A 26,115-nucleotide genomic window follows, 5' to 3' on the forward strand; every position below is an offset into this window, starting at 1 on the left:
TCTAGCCCTAAAAATTAACATGGTATCAGAGTTGGGTTGAAGAAAAGTCATTGAGATCACCCTTATGAAGACACCAATCGATCAAGTAGGGTAGAGACCTAAAAGAATGCTAGGGTTTGAAGGAAACCCTAGGAAATCCTTGTTCTTACAATTAAGTTTAGGGTTTGTGAGAAACCCTCAGAATGGCCTTGATATGGAAAGCGCCCGGTGTGATTCAGAATTTCTTCATGTTATGATGTGATCAGTAAGAAGCAAATACCTATGATAGATTTAGAGAAACCTTAGGAATAGGGTATGATCATGATGCAGATTCAGTGGTCATTGATGGCTAGACTTGGTTGTCGATGGAAGAGATAGCGGATGCAGGTGGTATTCAAGAGGAAGCATCTCTTTTGAAGAGGATATTGACATATGGTTGATGGACATCGGCGATACTTGGAGGCCAGATCAAGAGGTAGTTGATAATCCTCATTAAAGATAAGTACTTACAAGTCTTATGTTATTTCTTTGTGACACTGCTCCCATTTAGATTTATTGTTTTGGAGTCTAGACTATTGTTCATTCTTCCTGCATGAATATTTGAATGATTCTTTCACTAACGTCTTGAATGAGGATGTAGTCAAGGAAAGCAGATCCTTTTTAAGGATTGTCATGATGTAGAGCATTGCAGAAGATTTGGCTCTCAGAGGGAGTTGGTGCAGGAAAATGAGGGAGCCATTCTCATATCTAGAGAAGAAAGAAAGCCTTGCATCATCATCCTGTACACTTTCATTATGTTTATTTACTTTGCTTCTATTGCTCTTGCTCTTGTTTTGGGATCAACAGGTACATCTGGTAGAGTAAGGTCCACGTCCTCTCTATAGAGATTGAGAAGGATGTAAAGTCATCCCGTGATTAGAATGCCAATGGATAAGAGCCCAAACCTCGAAGGAAGGATTGGAGACCCCCAAATTGATGGCTATGGTTGAAGAGGCTTCCTATTCAGAGGGAGTAGACTATCTAGTTGAATGCAACAGTCTGATGAGATGATGAAAGCAATATGTCCTTCATGCAAGGACCATTCTAAGATGACAAAGTTGTTGCAGTGCCAAATGCTTCCATGATACCAAAACAAGAATAAGGAATATGCACTCAATAAGAGGGCTATGATGAGATCTTGGCTCTCATTGCCTGATGCATTATTATCAGATGTATGTGAAGTTAGTGTCCTCCATGATGTATACAAGGAAGAAGCATACTTGGAGCTATCTCAAGGCTTGGAGGCACATGAGATGAGATTCATTACAAATGGAAGAAAGTTACATATGGCCACGCGCAAGCCCTCTGGTCTTGGCATACTTCGGTTAATGATCGCTTGATGTAGACACCAACCTCTCTTCAAGGTTGCAAGCATGTCTCTGATATTTGATTATATATGTTGACAATTTATTTATAAATGACTCCTGAGTCTAGATGATCAACATCCTGAGATTAAAAGAGATTATGATATCTTCCTTGTTAAGAGAAGTATGTTGACAGAGAATTGGCATAATGTTTTACATTGAAGCAGTTGAGAGAGACTCCTCTTCAAGTTCATATTTTTATGGATCCCATGATGAGCTGGCAGTCAGATGAATTCTTGCTTTGTAGCATGAACCAGATAAAGCCTAGATATGTATATTGGGTTGTTGCTAAATATGTGTTGAGATATCTACGTTTCATGGACTGAGACACACTATCAAAAGCTTGATGGATACACTGATGATTGACTAAGACTGAAGATATTGTTGACAAAAAAAGCACATTTGGGTGTTGTTGTAGCTTGGGGTCTGCCCTAACTTCTTGGTTGAGGCAGAAACAAAAGTTTGTTGATTTGAGTACAACCGAGGATGAATATATTACTACCAGCATGGCTAGCTATGATGGAGTGTGGTTGAGGAAGCTCTTTGGAGAGATGTTTGAGCAAGTTCTAAATACAACAGTAATATATTGCTACAACAAGAGTAGAGAATCTCGTGTTCCACGACAAGTCCAAGCATATTGAGATCAGATATCATTATATATGTGATATGATGCAGAGAGGAGCACTTAGACTTCATCACATCGCAAATATTCTCACCAAGGCTTCGCCAAAAGGGAAGTTCTTGGTCTTCAGAGAGCAACTTGGACTGATGGATGTGACCCTCCCGAGTAAGGGTCCCAGCAGATCGAGTAAGGGTCCCAGGAGATCAAGGACACTAAGTTATGCTCTTCCCCCTTGTCTGACATCCCAAGGATAGGAATTGAGTCGGAGAGCTCCTAGGGTTGAGGGACCTCATTGACAATAGGAAACCTGTGATCCTTACCTCTTATGGTAAGTGGTATCTTGCATATTGTCACAGTAGGATGTGTCTGATCCTTACCTTTGGTAAGTGGTATCTCCCCTACTATAAATTATACCCCAGTATCTTACCCATAAGTTGGGCTTGTTGGGATTTCCACCCATCTGGCCAACTCGGGTGTGTGTGTGATCCTACCTCGATCTATACCCCAGTATGCATCCAACCCATAAGCTGGGCTTGTTGGGATTGCCACCCATCTGGCCAACTTGGATGTGTGGGTGAGGAAAACTTGGATGTGTGTGTGATCCTTACCTCTGGTAAGTGGTATCCTTCCCAACTGATAGGATGCAGATGTTCTACCACTTGATTCTTGAGGATCAAGGTTGGAAGATCAGCAAACAATAGGATATGAGTGATCCTTACCTCTTACAGTGAGTGGTATCCTGCCTATAGTCACTAGACAATATGTGTGTGATCCCTACCTCTAATGGTAAGTGGTATCTTGCCTTTTGTCTAGATCAACAGACAGTAAGGATGTGTGTGACCTTACCTCTAATGGTAAGTGGTATCTTGCCTTTTGTCTAGATCAACAGACAGTAAGGATATCTGTGATCCTTACCTTTCATGGTAAGTGGTATCCTGCCTATTTTTGATCAAATATATAGGGTGGCAGATTAATCTCCCCCATTTTTTGTGGATATAGGGTGGTAGCCAAAGCCCCCTATGATGATTCTTCTTCTTTAGATTGACATCATTGATCAGCAGATGATCAAAGGAAACAAGTTAAGACAAGATGCAATGAGATGGATGATGTGTTGATGCTGCTAAGATGAAGGTCATGGAACTTGACCTAGAGGCTCGTAGGGTTTGGAGGATCTAATCCATCTCCCCTATTGTTGGTCGTGGATTATTCTTCTTCTATGTGATGAGATGAGACATGAGGTCGCAGACTTGTACATCCGAGATGAAATTTATGATGCAGATGGAAATTTGTTAAATTTGGTAACTAGGGCCAAACTCCACCATGGAAAGCTCATATGATGCAGCTGATATTTTTATTGGATTCCTCTTTCCGAGAGGTGTAGGATTGATCTAAAGATCATCTCATTCTAACATGTACAAATGGAATTATGAATTTATTTTGTTTATGGACAAATTGTGAAGGTCGGCCAGCGAACTAATGTAAAGACACGTCTATTCATCCTCAACATTGCATATAAATAGAAGGTGTATCTACCTCATTTGGACATCATTCATTCTCACACATATCTCTCTCTCCTCATCTGATTGGGTCGTACAACTTCAAGGCAGCCTTCTCTCTCTCCACATGTGCGAAGGACAGAATGAGTTTTTTGTTTTGGGGGTTGACCAAATTGCAGGAAGGGTTTGACTAATGTTGACCGAGCTGCAGTTGACCAAGCTTCACTGTGTTTTTCTTGGGGAATTTTTTGTTTGGGCAGGTCGCATTTTTGGGCACATAAATCGAGGCAAACAAAGTTGTTTGATCATCATTGACCGCAGGGAATTGACTGCAAGTTTGACCTCTGCGTTGACCGAGTTTGACTATCATTTTCAGCACTGTCTTGGGCTGATTTGGATTGTTTTTGGAGGCCGAGTTGACTGGGTTTGACCGAGCTGATTTGGAGGAGAAATTTTGCCCCATTGACTAGCATTGACTTTCTGGTTAGGGCTTCCTGTGGCTGCTTTTTGACTGGACATATTTGACTTTGATTGGGCAAGTGAATTTTGTATATTGTACTCTCTCTCTCTACTAAACTTTTGAAGAATAATAAGAAGACTTGATAAAAGGGTTTCCCCACATTGGGGTTTGTCCCTAGCATGCGCCACATCTTGTGTCCTCTTGTCTTGGCTTGTCTTCTACTGTTTTTATTTATGTTCTATTTGCATTTACTATCATGTTAATGTGATTGCTAATCTGGAAATTGATATTGGGCTAATAAGAAAATTGAAGTAAATTGCTCTTAAGCATAGAACATACCATTGTTATCTAAAACTAACATGGTATCGGAGCTAAAGTGAAGACAAAGCCCAAGCAAGTGTGAAAGGAGCAATCACTGAGATTTGTTGGAGAAGGACAAGAGTCAATGGCCTCCACATCTTACTTCAATCTTGATGACAAGCTCAATGATAAGTCTGATTATCATGCATGGAAGATGTCTCTTGATTTGACTTTGGAAGAGCAGGATGTTATGGACTATGTGCAGGGAAAAATTTCTGAACCTCCTTCAAATGCATCGGCTGCCACGAAGACAAAGTACAAGAAGGGTGAAGTCAAAGCAAAGAAGATTATCAAGGATTCTATTAGCAAGCATTTGGTTGCATACATCTCCGATTTGAACACATCTAAGGAAATGTATGACAGGTTGGTTGGCATGTTCAAAGCTAGCAATGCAAACCAAGTTCTCTTTCTCAAGAACAAATTGAAGGACATAAAGAAGGGAAGAGGTGAAGATATTTAATCCTACTTCATGAGGATTACCGAGATCAAAAATGATCTTCTTTCGATTGGAGAAGTTATTGTTGATAGGGAGCTCACTCTCATTGCCCTTGGAGGGCTCCATCGTGAATGCCATGTGTTCAACGCTACTATTCTACTATTCTCAACAACGACAGGATTCCAGGTTTTGAAGAATTGTTGACTAGATGTTCTCAAGAAGAGACAAGGATGATGGAAATGGATATGCCTTCAAATAGGAATGATCCTAATACATTCTCCGCTCATGCTAAAAAGAAGAACAATCCGGGTTTAAAGAAGCAATGTCAAGGAAGACTAGGATTCAAAAATGGAAGGAAGAGAAGATGCTTCATTTGCAACAAGCTTGGCCACTATGCTAGGTAGTGTCCTAATAGAAGGGATACACCTCATGATGATGACAACCACAGCAACAACAATTTCAGGGGCAACAACAATCAAAGGAATGGTAGGTTCAACAACAAAGGAAAAAGGAATTCTCCCACTACTGAACATGGAAATGGTCGCCCTCTCAAAAGATCAAGAAACTCCAGGTATGATGAATCTAAAATTGTTGATAACAAGCAAAAAGAATTTTATCTTATATCTGCCCTCTCTACTACCTCTCCTCCGAACACCTTGGGAAATTGGTTGATTGATAATGATGCCTCAAGGCACTTCACTGGGTATAAGGAAGCTCTTTCAAATCTGATAGAAAAGGACACAAATTTGGAAATTATCCTTAGAGACAATGCCACCTATCTTCTGAAGGGAGTTGGGAATGATACTCTTCAATTGAATCAAGGTAACACCATTCATTTACAAGAAGTACTATATGCACCCGATCTAAAGAAAAATCCGGTATCTATCTCGGCGATGGCAGACAAAGGATTCAAGGTTGCAGTCATCAATGGAAAGGTACGTGTTTCGAATAGAAATTTCAAAGAAGCATTTACACTTGGATTCAGGGTTGATAGCCTATATCAAGTTGGAGGAAGCCCATTAGGAGCTATCTCTTGCGACACATCTCTTCAATCTAAATTATGGCACTGGAGGTTTGCTCATCTACATTATAAGGCTCTACTTAATGTGAGGAAGATGTTGACAGGTATGCCCAACTTTAAAGTAGAACATGAAGGTGTTTGTCAGGGATGTGCCGAAGGAAAACATACAAGGGGACCATTCCACTCAAGTGAGGGCAAGACTACCGACATAATGCAATTGGTTCATTCTGATCTAATTGGTATGATGCGCGTGAACTCTTTGGGAGGATATTTATATTATGCTAACTTCGAGGATGATTTCTCTCACAAAACTTGGATATATTTCTTGAAGAAGAAGGACGAGGTATTCTTATGGTTCCATTCTTTCAAAGCTTTGGTCGAAAATCAAACCGGGAAGAAGATCAAAATATTGAGGATCGATAATGGAACCGAATATGAATCAAATGAGTTCAATGACTATTGTAGAGAAGATGGCATTAAGAGGGAGACTACTACCGCATATACTCCTGAGAAAAATGGTGTTGCTAAAAGGAAGAATCGTTTTATTATAGAAGCCACTCGTGCCATGCTTCATGATCAAAGCCTTCCGAAGTTCTTATGGGCGGAAGTTGCTAACACTGTCATGTACATTCAAAATAGATGCCCTCATCAAGCATTGGACTCCAAAACTCTCAAAGAAGTTTTCACCAGTAAGAAATCTAACGCTTCTCACTTTAGAATTTTTGGTAGTCAAAAGAAAAGAGAAGCAAATTGGATGCATCTGGGAAGAAAGGAAGCCAAAAGAAAAGAGAAGCAAATGTGATGCATCTGGGAAGAAAGGAACATTTGTGGGCTACAGTGAAACTTCTAAGGCATATAGAATCTATGTGCCTAGTCAAAGAGAAGTGGAGATAATTCATGATGTCACCTTCGATGAAAATGTTGCCCTTGGGAAGATTAGTAACCTTCCTATTCCAAGGAAGGACAAAAAAGCAGATTCAGGAAAACAAGGAGAACCGCAGGATGAGCCAATGTCTGATGTTGAAGGACCAATGGATCCCATTGATCCACCTCCTCATGAGCCCTCCTCCTCGAAAAGGAGACCCTCATGGCTTAGGGAAACTCTTGAAGATGCCGAGAAACATGTTGCACCAAGGGGGACATTTCGTGAAAGTAAGAAGTCAAATAGGTACCAAGGGTACTTAACTGCCATGAGCACCATTGTTCAATCTGAGCCTTGCACATTCGAAGAAGTTGTGAAGCACCAAGTTTGGAAGGATGCTATGAACGAAGAGTATGAGTTGATTATGAAGAATGATGTCTGGGATGTGGTCCCTAGACCCAAGGACAAATCCGTTGTCACCTCGAAATGGCTCTACAAGATCAAGCATGGAGCTGATGGAAGTGTTGAAAAGTTCAAGGCTAGATTTGTTGCTCGAGGCTTCTCTCAAAAGGAAGGTGTGGACTACGATGAGATATTTGCACCTGTTGCCCAATATACCACCATCTGTTCGATTATAGCCCTTGTTGCCTCGCAAGGATGGAATCTATACCAAATGGATGTCAAGACAACCTTCTTGCATGGTTCAATTAAGGAGAAAGTTTATTAGAACAAACCCGAGGGGTTCGAAGTTCAAGATCGTCAGACAAATATATGCAGATTGAAGAAAGCCCTCTATGGGTTGAAGCAAGCTCCACAAGCTTGCTATGAGAGGATCGACAACTATCTGATGAGTTGGGATTTACAAGAAGTGAAGTTGATCCGAACCTTTACTAAGTATTATTGTTCAAATATAGTTGTTTCTTGAAATTATGGTCTCTACATTGCTCTCTATTTAAGCCTTTTCCATGGTCTGCCTCTTCATCTGGTCCTGACGATGAACAACACCTGTTGGTTCGAAACGCGTCGGCCAAAAATTTCTCTTATGTGATTTCTACCGAAAGACTTTTCTTAATGATAGGCCTCTCATCTTGGTGCTTTATGTGGACGATCTCTTTCTGACAGGTGCAGACCATCTCATTCACCAATGCAAGAGGGAATTGGCTTCCGAATTCGAGATGAAGGACCTAGGAGTGATGCATTATTTCCTAGGGTTGGAAGTCTGGCAAAAGCCAGGTGAGGTTTTCCTTTCTCGAGGAAAATACATTGTGAAGCTACTTGAAAGATTTGGGATGGTGGACTGCAATTACGTGACTACTGTGATGGAACTTAACTTCAAGAAGTTGTGCAGAAGTGTTACTGGGCCCGATTTGGGAAATATTTCTGAGTATCATCAACTCGTGGGGGCCCTGATGTTCTTGGTGAACTCATGTCCGGACATAAGTTTTGCAGTAAATACATTGAGTCAGTTTATGGTCGAGCCTCATCACATACATTGGATTGCTTCCAAGAATCTCTTGAGATATCTCCAAGGCACAATCACCTATGGACTGAGATACATTGTCGGGAATGTGAAGCTCCATGGTTATTCTGATGCTGACTAAGCTGGCAGTCTGGTGGATCGTAAGAGCACATCTAGATGTTGCTTCTCTCTAGGTTCTGCGTCGATATCCTAGATTAGCAGGAAGCAGAAGTTGATTGCTTTGAGCACCGCTGAGGTTGAATACATTGTTGCTAGTATGGCCTCTTGTGAAGTTGTTTGGTTGAGGAAGCTCTTTAGTGAGTTGTTTGGACGTGTTGGATACCACCGTTATCTATTGCAACAACCAAAGTGGGATTCGTCTTTCTGAGAATCTCGTGTTTCATGACCGCTCCAAGCATATTGATATCAGGTACCACTTTATCTGGGATATGGTACAACAGGGAGCAATAAGGCTCCGTCTTATTGGAACTGATGATCAGGTCGCAGATATTCTTACGAAGCCCCTGGGGAAGGTCAAATTCTTAACCTTCTGTGAACGACTTGGAGTCATGGAGAAACCCTCTTATGAGGGTCCTGTTTGATTTGGATATTGAGATCTAGGGGACTTGGGGTACTTCTTGGAGCGATGAGTGACCATAGGGGGAGTAGTTCACCTTCCCCTGGTGGTGTGCGATGTACAAGGTGAGTGGTCCACCTTCCCCTATGATAATCCATGTTGAGATATGCATAGGATGAGTGGTTCACCTTCTCCTATGGCATATGAGCAAGATGATTGGTTCACCTTCTCCTGCTGGCACATCCTACCCATGCAATCAAGGACTCATGGGAAGTACCTCTCATCTAGCCAATGAGTAGGAAAATGAGGATAGGGACCATAGTACTACCGATAGACGCATCGTTACTATCGTACTCCCTATGCTAGGATGTTTGATATTGATCCGGGATCAACGGAGACTGACTTCGAGTCAATGGAGAGTAGTATGATACACTCGCAATTATTGGAGACTAACTTTGGGTTAGTGGAGAATGGTACGATATATTCTCGATCATTTCTTCTTCATTATTTCTTCACGGTTCAACAAAATAGAGCAGAGCAGAGCAGGAATGAAAGGGATGGTACAGAATGTCAGATAGTTTGGCAAGTGAAGTTCTTCCTAGTTGAGAGGGAGTGTTAAATTTGGAAACTAGGGCCAAACTCCACCTCGGACAGCTCATATGATGCAGGTGATATTTTTATTGGATTCCTCTTTCCGAGAGGTGTAGGATTGATCTAAAGATCATCTCATTCTGACATGTACAAATGGAATTATGAATTTATTTTATTTATGGACAAATTGTCAAGGACGGCCAGCGAACTATTGTAGGCTCAGAAGCCCAAAAGACACGCCTATTCGTCCTCAACATTGCATATAAATAGAAGGTGCATCTACCTAATGTGAACATCATTCATTCTCACACATCTCTCTCTCCTCATCTGATTGGGTCGTACAACTTCAGGGAAGCCTTCTCTCTCTCCACACGTGCGAAGGACAAAATGCATTTTCTGTTTTGGGCGTTGACCAAATTGCAGGAAGGGTTGACCAATGTTGACCGAGCTGCAGTTAACTGAGTTTGAATGCATTTTTCTAGGGAAATTTTCTATTGGGCAGGTCACATTTTTGGGCACATAAATCGAGGCAAACAGAGTTGTTTGACCAGCATTGACTGCAGGTTTGACCTCTATGTTGACTGAGTTTCACTATCATTTTCGGGACTATTTTGGGCTGATTTGGATTGTTGTTGGAGACCAAGTTGACTAGGTTTGACCGAGCTGATTTTGAGGAGAAATTCCGCCTCATTGACCAATATTAACTTTCTGGTTAGGACTTCCTGTGGCTGTTGTTTGACTGCACAGATTTGACTTTGATTGGGCAAGTGAATTTTGTATATTGTACTCTCTCTCTCTCTGTTGAACTTTTGAAGAATACTAAGAAGACTTGATCAAAGGGTTTCCCCACATTGGGGTCTGTCCCTAGCATGCGCCACATCTTGTGTCCTCTTGTCTTGGCTTGTCTTCTACTATTTTTATTTATGTTCTATCTGCATTTATTGTCATGCTAATGTGATTGCTAATATGGAAATTGATATTGGGCTAATAAGAAAACTGAAGTAAATTGCTCTTAAGCATAGAACATGCCATTGTTATCTAAAATTAGCAAAATTCCTCCCTAGCTGAGAGGGAGTGTTGAAATTTGGGCAGCTTCAGGATGAATTTCCCAAAGGGAAACCCTCTTGCCCCAAAGGAAGCCCAGCTACCCCAAAGAAGATTTATTCTATACAAAGGACAATTCTGTTCAAAGAGAAATACTATTTTGATTAATTAGAAAATATATTAATTCAAATTTTGATGTTTCCCGCCAAAGATCTCATGTCGGCCTCAAGACAACCTAACGATAAGTCATGTCCATTCGTACAAGGAGACAACTATATATTGGTAATAATCCACCATTATTTGGTGTATTGATTTAGAGCTTTGAGGAAAATTAGCCCGCATCTTTATAGTTCGCTTATCTTTGTGGTTTGTACTAATAAATAGTGGCTCATATTGTATATAAGCTAGCTCACACATCTTTCTTTGGTTCATATAAATGATGGTTCGCATACTTGACTGAGGCTCGCCATATATCTGTGGAATTATCCGAGGCTCAACCTTTTATTATAGCTCGCATCTAATATCTATGGCACATACTGTAACTTCTGTGGCCCGCATCTCTGAGGCTCGCTTTTGTTGATTGTTTGTATTTTGTTTCCGGGCATCATGATCCGCATGCATATCACAATGACATTTCTTATACTCCAAGGCATCACATCCACTATGTGAGGCATCGCATCAGTCATCTGAGGCATTGCTTCCATCATATAAGGCATCACATCTATTCTCTTAAGTGTCATGTTTGTTCCTAAGACCCGCATCTATATCTTCCATTGGATTGCATTTGATTTATCTATGGATTGCATTTTAATTGTGGTTTGTATTGTTATCATAGTAGCTCGCTTTTGATTTCACTAAGGTTCGCTCTCTATTACATAGTGATTTGATTTTTGTACAGTGGCATTGTTACATGGCATCGAATCTTATTCAAAGGCATCGTTATTCTATGGCATCAAATTTATACAAAGGCGGTGCATATTATTTCACGGCGGCTTGCTCTTAGTATTCCTGTGGCTCGGATTGTCTCAATGTCATCGCTCTGTGGTGCGTGTCATATCATTCTATACTCTTAAGACGAAGATTGTCCTATACTCTATACTCTATGAGGTTGACTTTACTTGTTGTAGGATGCATTGTATATGGCTCTCATTATTTGCCTCGCTGTGATTCAAATTCTCTCTTAGAGGTTTTAATGAATGTAGGGTTGAGATTTAATCATGTGGTAGAGTACCCCTTAAATGTCTTGGTTTGACAGTGTTTATATGACAATGAGCTCAATAAATATACATAGTGACAAGTGACCTTGCATTTAATACATAATGACAGTGGCATGGTCACAGTGTTCATGACATGATGACATGATTGTGACTTTGATTATATCATTTCCTTGGTGACAATGATTTTAATGAGCAGCGTTGATGACAATGATACTTTTGATAACAGTACCCTTTGATATGGTTGTAACTTGGATTGGCAATGACCGTGTTGGATTGGCAGTGACCTGATAACCTTGTTGAGCTCAAAGTAGTGATATAGCTATGTCAATTCTTTTGATGACAATGATAACATGATGGATGATAGATGTGATATTGTATAGCAACTATCTTGGACTTGTCTCGTTCAATTCACAAATGAAGTAGTAAACTTACTTGTGATCCAAATTGGATCAATATATTGTTTGTCATCCATCTTGATGCACTTGGAGCAGAAAGAAGTGGAGGAATCAACTCACGAGACCATTTTTACCCGTGGGACCCAGTTTGGCGAAACGGGGTTTGAAACCTTCAGGGAGTGTTTTGAGGCATCAAACGACGTCTTTTGGTGGTAAAACTTTGTCGCTTAAGCGTTGCACCTTTTCATGCTATTCTACACATAGAGAGCTTTCCAACGGCGCAAGAATCACGCTAATGAGAGTCTGTATGCAAAACTTATGCCGCTCAGAAGTTGGCCTTCCTGTTTTCACACCTATAATTCGAGAGGATGTTGCGTCAGCCCCCATTCTTCATGGAAAAGGGGCTAGCCACATGTTTATGATGTAAAAGACTCTAAAAGAGTTCATTTTGTAACTCTAGTTAAGAGTTGATGTAGTCAAACTTAACCACTAGCAGGCTATCGGGTTGTTTTGTAACTGGACCACTAGGAGGAAGAGGCATTCCATTCTTTCAAGAGCATTTTGTTCCATAGTTGAGCAAAGATAGCCAAGAGAGATAGGAGGTAGACCACACATGGAGGATTTGTGCATTGTAATAGCCCACAGGCCACAGACATTACTTCTTTGTATCTGCAGCCATATTTCCAGACAGAGAAAGAGAGCGAATCAGAGTCACCTTCCAGCTGTGTTTTCTCTCGAAAGGGTTTCCCAGAGAGCATGTCTTGTGTATTATGTGTGTGTGAGTTTATTTTGTCGTTCTCTACTTTTCTGCTTGATATACTTTTACATGCATGCACAAATTACAGTTAATTTTACACATCTAGAAATTAAATGAAACTGTAATAGTGTAGAATCTCAGATTTTTAATATAATATTATTAGATCTGTTGTAACGAACTGTCCAGTGGAATATCCACGGCAGTTTACGGATCAACTTGGGTTGGCCCTAGGAGGCTTGATGTATCTCATTCTTATTGTACTTTGTATCTCATATAAATAATTCATGCATACCTAATAGAAGAAAATTTTGGTTGGGTTTTCCGCTTGTGGGATTTTGCCTTGGTCTCTGGCCTAAATCCTGGTGTCTCTATTGCGTATGTTTTTCTTCTGTTGTTCTTTATCGTTCCATTGCATCGTTGATGTTAATGTTCTCTCTACATAATTGCTAATGATGGTATGATGTTCTAGGGTGAATCGGATATGAAAATGGTGAATAAGTTTATAAATGAAAGTATCTAAAGCAGAGAACAATCTAGCCCTAAAAATTAACAATGCCCAACCCACATGTTTGATGTTTCTATCATAAACATGAATATTTTTCAACTTAGAAACAAATGAGCCTACTCTACTTTTTCACTTTTGCTTTTGCTAAGAAAAATACAACCAACCCACAAATTTAACAAAGGAGATTTTCGGTCTAATGACCTTGGAAAAACTCTGAATGGAAATCCAATGAGAGAGAGATATTTTTATTTCTTATCAAAGAACTTATTACAGCAATAAATGACAACAAACAAGTCAACTTATCTCCCCAAATTCATGCCCAAAATTCCTTGGAAATTGTGTTGTAGTTGCTCCAAGTTTCTGCCTAACAACTCCTAGTCCTAGAATTTTGTGTCGAGCTCAAAAAATCATGCCTTTGTTGTATTGTCTAGTAGCAATTAATTCACTATTTGTTCCCCTCAAAATTCGTGCCACTACCTTGAACTTTTTGTACAAACAATCCTACAATCTGCACTCTGACAACCTCAATTTTAGTGCCCTAGCATCCTCAATTTTTGTGCCCCTGATAGTGCAATAAATGTGTAGTACCAACCTCAAAATCCATGGTTAGACTGTCTCAATTTTAGTGCCCTAACAGACGTCGATTTCAGTGTTATTGTCCTTGAAAATCATGCCACTCTAACAACAATTAATGCAGCCCTTCTAACAGCAATTAATGCAACCCAACTACCTCGAAAATCATGCCCAAGCCCTCTTAAATTTCACTACCCTCTTCGTTGAGCTCCATGCCCATTCTCAACCTTGGAATTTGTGCCTCTTGTTGCAATCCTTTATTGGCCTGCTTTTGTACTTTTCCCTTCCCTTGTTGCACTTTTTGCCCTCTCGGCCTCTTTTTATCCTCTTCGCTAAATCTCATGAAGAAAATGTGCAAATGGTGTATTTTCCCCTTTGCTTTTTCCTTATCGATCCTTCATAATGAGAAGAGACCTAACCCTAAGACCCAATGGCTGAGATTAGATCTCAGCCATTGAGATCAAGTGAGGATTTAATTCTTCATTGACCCATAAGTCACTTTATCCCCTAAGTCCCCTTTTAATTAATTAACTCAAAAAGGGACTCTATGACTGTCTCCTAAATTCACTTTAACTTTATTTCTCATAAAGTTAAGTCAAGAGGGTCATGTTAGGACACTTTTTCCTAGGCTAGACACCAAGCCTTAGGAACACTTGTCCTTGTTACTCTTTTTCTAATAGTTTAGAATAAATTCTTCTCACCACATTTATGTCCCTTACTATACTTGTTGTCGCAATTGAAACATAGTCCTTTCGCTCTTCTTTCATCCATTTGTTGAGGTGTCAACCTTGCCAATTTTGGAGAGGGGGGCATGATGTTCTCTATAGCTACTAGTGTCGAATTTTATAGCAACCATATTTTTATTTTCAAATTTCTTTGCTAGTGTGAAAGCATGCTCTACGGATTTAGGTTCAAACGAACATACCTCATGTTGGATGCTTTCCTTTAAAGTTCCCATAAAGAGGTCTAACAAATTATCCTCTAAATGTTCTTTACCCTGAGACTCAACTTTTGGAATTGTTGAATGTGTTCTGTAATTGGACCATTTTTACTGAAGATTTGACAATTGACTAAAGAATGAATTGCTCTTAATATCCCCATAATGTGCTATCATTCTCCTTAAAAATAAACCAAGATACAATAGAATCTTTTTTCTTTCACAAAGCCATTGGTACCATAAAAATTGATCTTATTCTAAATACATGGCTGCCATATTTACCTTTTGTAAGGATGTCACTTTGTGTAGATCAAAGTCTTGCTCCATTTGGAATATCCATGTTATAGAATCATTACCATCAAACATCCTCATATTGATCTTCGGAATGTAGGGGTTCCTTGGTGATACTTGAAGCCTTAATTATGTAAATCCTCAATTTAAAAGTCACGATTATGTTTCTGTGATTGAATATTTGTGCTCTCCAATTGTGATAAAATACTCTCATACGCGATTGAGTCTCAACACCATGCTTCTCCTTATTTTCATGATTTCCTTAGATCTCCATATCCTTTTAGTAATCACATAGTTTATATTTTCTTTATTTCTTCCTTATTTTCAATTATGAATTTTTGTATTTCTTTCTTGAAATTTTGCATTTCTTCCTTCTTTTCAGTCATGGACTTTCGTATTTCTTCCTTGACATTTTGCATATCTTCCTTCTTTTCTTCATCCTTTGTTCCATACGTGACGATTGATCTTTCAACTCGAATACCTAGTACTACGCATCTTCTATTTATTCATGAGTCATGGATAAGGTTTTTGGAAGTGGTCAAATAGCTTTTGAAGCTCCCTTAGGAACCATGTGAATAAATAATAATGGTCATCTTTTTTCTCTTTATCACAAATTCTGAGTTACCAAAAACAAATCTTCTAATCAAAAGTTATGTTAATTATAAGGTATGCACCTTTCAAAACCCTAATTTGTAGACTATTTATCTGAAATTTGAGCCCTTCTAAATATAAAATTTCAACCTACAATACTCTCACTAACATTAAGTCCTTGTTTTCAATCATTCATGGACTTTCTTATTTCTTAGTTGACATTTTGCACTCCTTCCTTCTTTCCTTCACCCTTTGTTCCATATGTGACAAATGATCTTTCAACTCAAATACCTAGTACTATACATCTTCTATTTCTTCACGAGTCATGGATGACCTTTCTAGAAGTGATCAAATAACTTTTGAAGCTCCATTAAGAGCCATGTGAGTAAATAATAATGGCCCTCTTTTTTCTCTTTAACACAAATTTCGAGTTACCAAAAACAGATCTTCTAATCAAAAGTTATGCCAATTATAAGGTATGCACCTTTCAAAACCATAATTTGTTGACTATTTGGATGGCTAACCTTTCTCCTAATGTATCTCTGAAATTTGAGCCCTTCTAAATATAAATTTCAGCCTATCCTTTGACATGTCTTCTTTGCAATTCCACAAGTTTGACCAAACTTTGATGTGCCAAGTGAAAGTTACGGTAACTTTCCCAAAACTCATTGATTTTTTACCTTTTTGCAAGAGCAAAATTGTTAAGCATGCCACGTGTCCAATTTTTGAAATCTGATTTTAAAAATTTTACCTGAGATACTTTGGTATGTCTCCTCGGATCTCTAAAAATTTCACAATCTGAGGTATCCCAGAAAAAAAATTATAGCAAAAAATGTCAAGATCATTCATTTGAACTTATTTTTAAGATCTTGATTCTTCTACTTCTCGTCTTTTAAGCTTTTGCTCTATTCAAGCAACCTCTGATTTGGTTCCTTCGGCAAAAATTTCCTTCATCTCTTTCTAACAAGTTCTTGTTGAATTTCATTTCAAGATCTTGATTCCAATGTTTTAATTTAAGATTACACTAGTTTCATCTAATGACTTCTTGATTTGAGAAATAGTTGTTGACTATCATTCATTAGGCAAAAGAATTCTTCATCTTTTTCTAGTAAGTTCTTATCGAATTTGTTTTTGAGATCTTCAATTTGTGATACCTAATGATTTTGTTGATATTCTGCTACCTGGTTTTTAAACAATCAACTTCATTATTAAGTTGCATGTCTTTATATTTGCATTCTTATAACTTAGTTGATAGATCTATCCATTACATTTTAAAGTAATGTACATTGGAAACTTTAACTCCTTGAGTTTTTTCATCATTAATTCCATGCTTACTATATGTATTTTCTTCGCTAACAAGTAGGCATACAAAATGTGAGGCACCCACGTCTATGATGTGAAATGGGATAGAAAACCCCTTTCTTATTTTTCTCATTTTCACATATATTTCCAAGCAATTATTGTTTCTTTCATATGGAAAATTAATTCCTTACTCAACTCACTATCTCAAAAAGGGTACTTTAATATCCTATTCATCCAAACAAATGATAAAGCCATAAACTAACATAGCAAATTCGTTTTGATTGTATTTATATAGATATAACTTACCATTGTCTTTTAATTACCTTTCTCAAATGAAATTGATACCTTGGAAGCTGGAACGATACACCTCTTAACTAGCTATGGGTTACAACCAGATTTTAGGTTCTCCGTATTGATGTTATGCTTCCTTAACGCAGTAGTCTAGTGAGGCAACATTTTTGCCCTTTTTGGGTAGATTTTCTGGTCAATTTTTCCCAAAATCCAGCCAGAACTTTGGAAAATTGTAGCCTTCAGCAACTATTGCGTTGAGATTGAATAGCGATGAGCTGAATATCTTAGTTGGTGGCATGTTTGTATTAACTTGTCTAACCTATGAGCAATTGAAATCATGTTCTCTTCACATAAAATGTATTTAAGGATAATTATAGCCACCTGATCAATAAGAATGGTTTTTGACAGACCATTGCATTTCTTCACTAGGTAAGTTGCATCATATTCCTGCACAAGGAAAGCAATCAAAGTATAACTTTTCTATGCAAAACTTCTGTTCAGCACTTTCTAAAAATGCATATTTGAGATTAAAAGAATTGACCAGATTTGAAACACCTAAATAAATAAGGTACCTCCCAACTAGATTTGTCATCACCCAAGTAATTCAAGAACGCCTTCTGACCCCATGGGCAATCAATGGGATTCACAATGGGTGCAAATGCTGACACAGACTGTAATAATCCAGCAATAGCAGTAAGGTTCGACAACCATTTACATTATAAAGATGTTCCGTGTCTTCGTTGAAATTAGAAGTTCAGTCTAGAAAGACACACCTTATATTTATTTTGATTTTTAAAGAAAACTGTCAAAGCTCCGTGTCCCCCCATTGAATGACCAAAAATAGATGCATTTGCGGGATCTAGCTGACTAAAGTGGGAACTTAACAGTTTAGGAAGTTCATCCACAACATAATCATACATTCGCCAATTTGCCCACTTCTTTTGAGTAGCATTCAAATAAAATCCAGCACCTGTATAAATCAAACTGCCCATTGTGTCTTACACCTTTTCTAGATATCAGTTTTTTCATGTCATATATCTCCATATAGTTCTCAAAAATAAAGAACAAAAGAATTAGCAACATAGCATACATGAAAGAATTATACAGGCACATTGTGTAAGATTTTCCACAGTTGAATTTAACGAAAGAAATTAAAGCAGGCTGATGGTCCCATACCTACACCAAAATCCCAGCTGTCAGACTCCCCTTCAACATTTAGACCTCCTGTTTCAAATTAGCAACAACACAAAACAACCTATGGTGTCAAAATTTGACAATTGTTTGCTTACTAAAAGGGAAAGTTTACAGGTGACAAGCATGAGAGCTGCAAAAGTAATTCATAGATTACACAAAGACCAAAATAAATCACAGGCACATAAACCATGACTATAGTCTATAACTGAATTTCCTAGAATAACACCATGCTTAATTTTGATAAAGATTAATCAAGCGTACAAACAAGCAAGAAAAGTATGAAAAAGTACAAATAAATACTTCTGCCCACATAAATATAATAGATCAAGGAGGATGGATTGCTGTGAAAGCCCAATAGTCACATGACACGAGGACACAGGTCACAGAGGACACAAAAATATGTGTATGACATGGGACATGTCAACCTCGGAAATAGGGCAGAGAGGACATGTTTTATATATAGACAAACAAACACTTACAAATTACAAAATAAAATTCAAAAATAGACAAAGATCCAAACGTTTTTAGAAACTAAAACAAATACAAAATATCGATACATCATACATGATTACAACCAATGTTTTAAAACTCCGACTCGGGTTCGGAACCAGCCGAGGGTCTGCTCCGACCCCGACTCCGTATCGACTCGGCCAGTTTGATTTCAATGACTCGGTCGTTGTAAAAAATACATTAAATATTTATTTTTTTATCAAAAACATAATTTTAAATGTTTTCGTTTATGTTTCCAAACACAAAGCATTAGAATATAAAGACAAGACAACATATGATCAAAGTAGGCTCATGAATATATCCATTATATCGAAATGGCACCCAGTGCATTGTCTAATACATACATGATATAGAGATCAAAACAAAAACACATAACCAAGGAGGCTCTAAATGGCCTCTACAACAAAAGTATACTATAAAACATCACTAGTCACCAGTACTACTTGCTGCTGCTAGAGAATCCAACATCATCTGGCTCAGACTTTGAATCAGAGTCAGTCAGGGAAACCCATGGCCCTTCCTCCTCCCCATCACCATCTACAACTACAATTGTAGAAGTAGTGGCACTAGCAGACGCAGTAGCTGCACACTGAGATAGACGAGATATGCGCTTTCATCATGGTTGAGTAGAGGAAGTGCCTACAACTAGAGGACTTGTGGCTGGGCCTGGTACAAGTGGATTTGCATTCAACTGAACATTATGTTCAACTAATGCCTCCATATGTAAATCCAAATCAAGGCAAATAAATCAAGGCCAATATCCTCATCAGAATCAAACTCTGCTGGATGACTCTCCACTACCTAATCTGATGTTGGATCAATATCTTCCAACACAATGGGATCTTTATCAGGTCTTTTGTTCAGCAATTGGTTACGTCTTAGTCGGAGGTTGTATTGGACATAGACTAGATCATTTAACAGTTTTTGTTTCAAACGGTTTCTCTTCTTCGTGTGAATCCTCTCAAAGACAGACCAATTGCGCTCACACCCAGTAGCACTGCAAGTTTGACTCAAAATACGGATTGCAAACTTCTACAATTGAGGACAATGGCTACCAAAAGCCTCCCACCATTGTGCTGCAAAAAACATAGTAGTGTAATGAGTTAGCTCAACAAATTATATCCAACTTTCAAATTATAAACAATTTAACAAAATAAGAATTCGAAAATTGAAATTTTTGTTTGTCTGGCTCATCTACTTCCCTTGAAATCCTTGCTAGGTTCTTGCCAAAGGTACTTGTGGCTCTGCTGAAACAAGTGATCTGTCAATGTATCTCCAGTTGATCACTCTCCTTAGGGACCATGCGGTCAATGCAGTCAATCAATCCATCTCTAACCTCCCCAGTCAAAGCTTCTGCCTCTAGAGCTTTATAATGATACCTTGGGTTCAGAAAAAACCCAGCTGCATGTATAGTGCAATGGAGTTGATTGTTCCATCTTTGATCAAAGATTTCCCAAATGGGCCCATACTTAGCCACTCTATCCTTGTATACTGCTTTTATTTGCTCCTTGTTTGATCCATAGCCTCATAAATGAAGTCCATAGCCAATCTTTCCCCATCCACCAACTGCAACACCTTAACCAGTGGCTCAGCAACCTTCACAATCTTTGTTTCCTTTTTCCCAAATATTTCTTCATTAACTTTCTTTCTCACATCTTGGCCATCCTGTTTGCGAGACCATTGACATTCATTCCATTCCTCATTGGAAAACACCCTTTGCAAGTTTCTATGTTGGAAAAGCATAGATTGCAATGACAAAAAATGAGTTGCAAATCTAGTGATGGCAGGCCTAATAATATCCCTGCCACCTGTGTGTTTCCTCATCATGCTCAAAATCCATGAGTGATTCTAGATATATTTTGTTATGCTTTGGCATGCTCTACAGTGTTCTTGACCCAATCTATTTTGCCAATATCCTCAAGCATGAGGTCTATGCAATGTGCAACACATGGGGTCCAAAAGATGATTTTGTGTTCTTCCTCTAACATTTTACCAGCAAGGATATAGTTAGAGGCATTATCTATGATGATTAGAATAACATTAGCCACCCCCACCTCTTCAACAACCTCATCCAAAAGTTGAAACAGCAAGTGTGCATCTTTCACCATATCAGATGCACCAACTGATTTTAGAAACATGGTTCCTTGTGGGAAAAAGATAAGAAAGTTTATGATGGTACAGTTCCTTTTATCAGTCCATCCATCTGACATGATGGTACATCCTGTTTTTGCCCATGACCTTTTGAAATCTTTCAAATATTCATCAATGGAGGAAATTTCTTTTTGCAAAAGACATCCCCTTAACTCATGTATAGTAGGGCCCCTTAACTCATGCATTGTAGGGCCTTTGAAGCCCTTTCCAACAGCAAATATGGCATCAAACATAGGTTCATAATATGGTGAACGAGAAGCATTGAAGGGGATATCAAAATCATACCACCATCTAGCTATGTAATCACAGGCAGTCTCTCTCAATTCTTTCTTCCAATGGTCATCTAAAGTGGGTTGCATATGACTTCTATTAGTTTGAGGACCATGTGCATCTAATGGAGAGGAGGGTGTGAAATAACTTTTGATATCACCCTTCTTTTTCATTTTACCCTTACCCTTTTCTTGAATAGACTCCAAAGAGGGAGGAACATAGCGAAAGGGGTTGGATGCATCAGTGCAAGGGATAGATGAAGATCCCTCATAATCAAAATTGGGGTTGGCAGCCATCATTTGTTGTATAATCCTCTTCCTCCCAATTTCAGCCTCTATTTCATTTTGCCTAACTTTTTCTTGCTCAAACTACTAAAAGTTATCTAGCAACTCCTTCCTAATCTCCCAATTTGTGTTGATGGTGCTTCACATGGAGTAATTTGGCCTTTAACACTAGCCAAGTGTTGTTTCAGCTTGTGAATGCCCCCTACACCCCCCTTAATTTTTCTATGACAAAATTTGCAATGCATTTGATTATCAATCATTTTAGCATATGCCCAAGCAACATCTTTCACTCTAGGAGCCATTTTGTGATATTTGGACTTGGAAATGAAAGGAAAAAAACTGAAAATGAAAACAAAGGAAAAAACATTGCTTCAATGTTCATTTCTTTTACGAAAAAGACTCTTTTCAATTTCCAAATTTGCACAAAAAAAAAACAAGCAAAAACAGATTTTAAAAGTGAAAAAAAAAAAAAAAAAACCTCTAGGCACAAACTGCCTCCTCAATGCTGCTCCAACAAACCAACTCCTCAATGTTGCTCCAATGGCTGCCCAAAAAGCTCCTCATTGCTGCTCCAATGATTGCCCAAGTCTCCTCACTATTGATCCAAAAACAAACTCCACAACTCTTCACAAACTCCTCACAAATTCTCACACAAATGCAATGAGATAGTTGTGAGGAAATGTGAGGGGATTGGGTAGCTTTTATAGGCTTGGGAGAGGTATGTGGCCTTCAAGATAACCTAAAACCGAATTAGAATGAACTTTGGGGTCCGTTCCCCACACCCCCCCCCCCAAAAAAGTTTTGTTGGGCGTGTTTGGGCATAGCTAGTCGAACCGGCCGGTTTAACTCGGGCTCGGTCGAGTCGGTGACTAGCTCGGTCAATTTATTACCAAACCAGCGGAGTTGGTGACCGGCTCTATCAGTTTGGTAACAAACGGGCCACCGGATTGGTTTTTCTGCCGAGTCGGACCGACCGAGGTTATGGCTCAGTTGGCTCAGCCGAATCGGAGTTGGCTTGGCCAATTTTTAAAACAAGGATTACAACTAGTTACTACATCAATGATGATCAAATGACAGAGCCACAAAGAATTAAGACCATAAAATGTAGTTTTCTCATTAAGTCATAAAAATCAAAATGTATTACATAAACACTGAGTCACTAATACTATACAAGGGAATGTGTTAGAAAATCATAAAGGCAAAAAGATTTTCTTATACTTGATAATTACTTGTGATGTTCTTGATTTCTTATTAGATTTCTTTATATCTTCTTTATTTTAGTCTATCAAGCAATTACCAAAGCAATAGCACATAAATCAATGGACACCAAATATGTTTGAGTGATGGGTACATTTTTAGTAGGGCCATGATAGAGGAGTTTGACAACCAATGTCACTAACATCAAGGTACATAGAGGGATTGGTGCTCTTGATTAAATATGAGTTCCATACCCTAGTACATGACAAAATCCAATGGAAACATTGCAATCCCTCCAATTTTGAAATCCTGAAAAAGCAACAAGTCTGTTGGATTTCGAGTGAGATCTAAAATTCTACTTTCTCCATATGAAATCCATTGAGGTTAGAACCACTCTCAAACATCCTCAGTCATTTCATGGTAATGTTAAAAATTTAAATAAAAAGATGAAAATGAAAGATAAAGGAGAATGTCACTTTTATTTTAAGAATTTAACATTACCATGAATTGCATATCAATACTAGGGCCATAGGCTTGATCATTAGGTTGCCCCACTCAAAAATTCTTGTTTCTTTGAAAAAAAATTGTGTTTGGAACGTGTTTGCAAAAAAAAATTGCGAAAAAAACTAGGGAGCGAAAAAAAAATTAAGGGACCGCGCTTTGAGAAGGGGGGGCGCTCACCCGCAACCCTGGTTTAAATAGGCCACTAAGTCTTCCCAATTGACAGTATTTTCAAAAAATTGAATCTAGGCACTTGTCCTCCCTTTCAAACACCCCAAAAATTATAAAAAAATCATCATTTAATTTATGTTTTCTAGATCTAAGAATTACAGCATAATTAATTAAAAAAACAGATTTAATAGAGTCTAACAAATCCATCATTTTAACCATCATCTAATAGACTTAAAGTTATGTTTTCTTAATCAAGAATTTATTGCCATAAAATCTTAATAGAAACTAGATTTACTCGAAGTCCAATATCCCTTTTTATGTCTTATGCCTTGCTGGGCCTAGTGTGCTTAGGGAAGCCCCACTTGTGCCAGAGGAGAGACAAGCTGAAGCAAGGGGTACTACTGAGATGACAGTTGGTAGTCTTTCCAAGTTCCCCTTGGGGTGTTAATCAAGGTTGTCATTGATGTCAATATGGCATTGGTCGAGATGGAAAATATTCTTGAGATGCCTAGTTCCAGATGATTATGTCATGACTCTTGTTTGACAAGGATGTCAAATCACTAATGAAGAAGTCTTAAGAAGTGTCAAGTGCCAAATGCCAATCACGTGCCTTATTTGATGATCTAGACCTTAACCCTTGATGACATATGGAGGACTACACTTGATGAATGACCACGCTTGATGATGGCACTTAATGAGGTCTTGATAACATGATTGGAAGATTAGATGATGACGTGAAAGATCTCATTTGGTGGTTGGAAGACTACCTTGGAACTTTCCTAATGATGTGCCTATGACATATCATTGCACCATTATATGATGACACGAGATGATACAGTCATTGTTGGATACTATCATGATGACATGGATGTCCTACATGATCTCATGATGATGAAAAAGCCATACTGTCCCAAACATTCCTCATGTTGTCCCAAACTTTTTATGCATAAAATTTAAAGACACTCACAAAGAAAAATTATTTTTGACACCTTAGAGGCATCTTTTCTAAATGGGACCTAGACCATCTTAAAGATGATTTTTTCCTCTTTCAATGAGCCCTTACTTGCCCCGAAACTCCCAATGGTCACTGAGAAAATGGATTTTTATGTTGAGAAATATATATTTTAATGCAAGCCGACATGAGCCGACTCATGCAACTTGGCCTCTCATTCAAGTGACGTGTCTCCTCACCTTAATGCAAAAATAGTATAAATATAAGTTTGTCTCCTCATTCTAGCCATCAGATTTCGGTGATCTTTTTTGACATTGAGCACAAAATTCAGACAAGAATTACAGAAGCAAATAAGAGGTCGAGGAGGACATTGAAGTTTACAGATTGGGCAACTTTTTAAGGAAGTCGTGGTCAAAGTTGTCGTAGTTGCCATGGTTGAAGTTGTAGTTTCCATGGTCGAATTTGCCGTAGTTTCCGTGGTCAAAGCTGTCGTAGTTGTCATGGTCGCAGTTGTCGTAGTTTCCGTGGTTGAAGCTGTCGTAGTTTCCGTGGTCGCAATTGTCGTAGTTTCCGTGGTCGATGCTGTCGTAGTTGCCGTGGTCGGAGTTTTCGTAGTTGTCGTGATCACAGCTGTCGTAGTTGAAGCTGCCATAGTTGTCGTGGTTGAAGCTACTATGGTCGAAGTTGTCGTAGTTGTTGTGGTCGAAGTTGTCGCAACTGTCATAGTTGAAGTTGTCGTAGTTGTCGTGGTTGAACCTACCGTGGTCGAAATTGTCGTAGTTGTCGTGGTCGAAGTTGTCATAGTTGTCGTAGTTGCCATGGTTGAAGCTGTCGTGGTCGAAGTTGTCATAGTTGTCATGGTCGAACGGTCGAAGTGTTGATTTATTGGGATTGGACAAATAGAGCTTGTTGAAGTCTTCTCTTGAGAACAGAATAGAGCAGAGTTGGAGAAATTTGTGAAGCAACATATTGAAGATTTGTGGAGATCGTTGAAGACCATGATATATTGAAGCCATCATGAGGTGACCTTGAAGAAGTTTTGTTTGGGTAACATGAAGAGCAGTGGTGACACCTTCATGTGAAGAACAAGGTTGTCATTGATGACGAGACGTGGAGACTAAAGTGAAGGGATAGCTAAAGATTGACAGGGCTCGTTGAAGAAGACATTGGGAGTCGTGAAGTATAACCAAATATATCTTGACGAAGTAAAGCTAAGGGTTGGAGCCTCGAAAAGACAAGGTTGGTGCCTTGGAAGATAGGGTTGGAGCCCTAGAGGATCAAAGTCCTCAAGAAACCAGGTCGGAGCCTGAACCGGATATAGGGTTGGAGCCCTTGAGGTTGGTGCCTCAAAATTGACAAGGTTGGAGCCTTGGAAGTCCAAGTCGGTGCTTGGCATATTACAGGTTGGAGCTTGGGAGATTGAAGATCAGTGTCTTCATCTAGGGTTGGATCCCTACATATATTGTACTTGATTTATTGTAAAGAAGAAATTAATAAAAGCATTTATTATTATTGTTCATTTTGTGTTCTAAATATAAGTGATCTAATTGGTAAAAATAACAATTGAAAATAAATATTGATTCACCCCCCCCCCCTTAGTATTTCCAAAAGGAGTCTCACATGGTGGTTGGAAATTTCTGCACCTCAACTAAGAACTTGGGAGGTAACAGGGCGTATAAACTATTGAATTTTGTTGCTATCATCAATCTTCATAAT

At 38.7% G+C, this 26,115-nt stretch overlaps 1 protein-coding gene across 1 annotated transcript in view; it reads right to left on the minus strand.

Moving 5' to 3' along the window:
* The window catches only part of LOC149265203 (S-formylglutathione hydrolase-like), a 214,246-nt gene that overhangs the window by 43,857 nt on the left and 144,274 nt on the right, over positions 1 to 26,115 (minus strand). The window contains exons 3-6 of the mRNA XM_089429168.1: positions 18,346 to 18,393; positions 17,943 to 18,139; positions 17,742 to 17,840; positions 17,551 to 17,616 (exon numbers count right to left, since the gene is read on the minus strand). Coding sequence (XP_089285294.1) covers positions 17,551 to 17,616; positions 17,742 to 17,840; positions 17,943 to 18,139; positions 18,346 to 18,393 — 410 coding nt within the window. The remainder of the gene's footprint in view (positions 1 to 17,550; positions 17,617 to 17,741; positions 17,841 to 17,942; positions 18,140 to 18,345; positions 18,394 to 26,115) is intronic.

This window comes from Pinus tabuliformis, chromosome 6, assembly GCF_031772625.1.
Source record: "Pinus tabuliformis cultivar Carrire ecotype Pingquan chromosome 6, CPIR1, whole genome shotgun sequence".
In the NCBI taxonomy this organism is placed as follows: Eukaryota; Viridiplantae; Streptophyta; class Pinopsida; order Pinales; family Pinaceae; genus Pinus; species Pinus tabuliformis.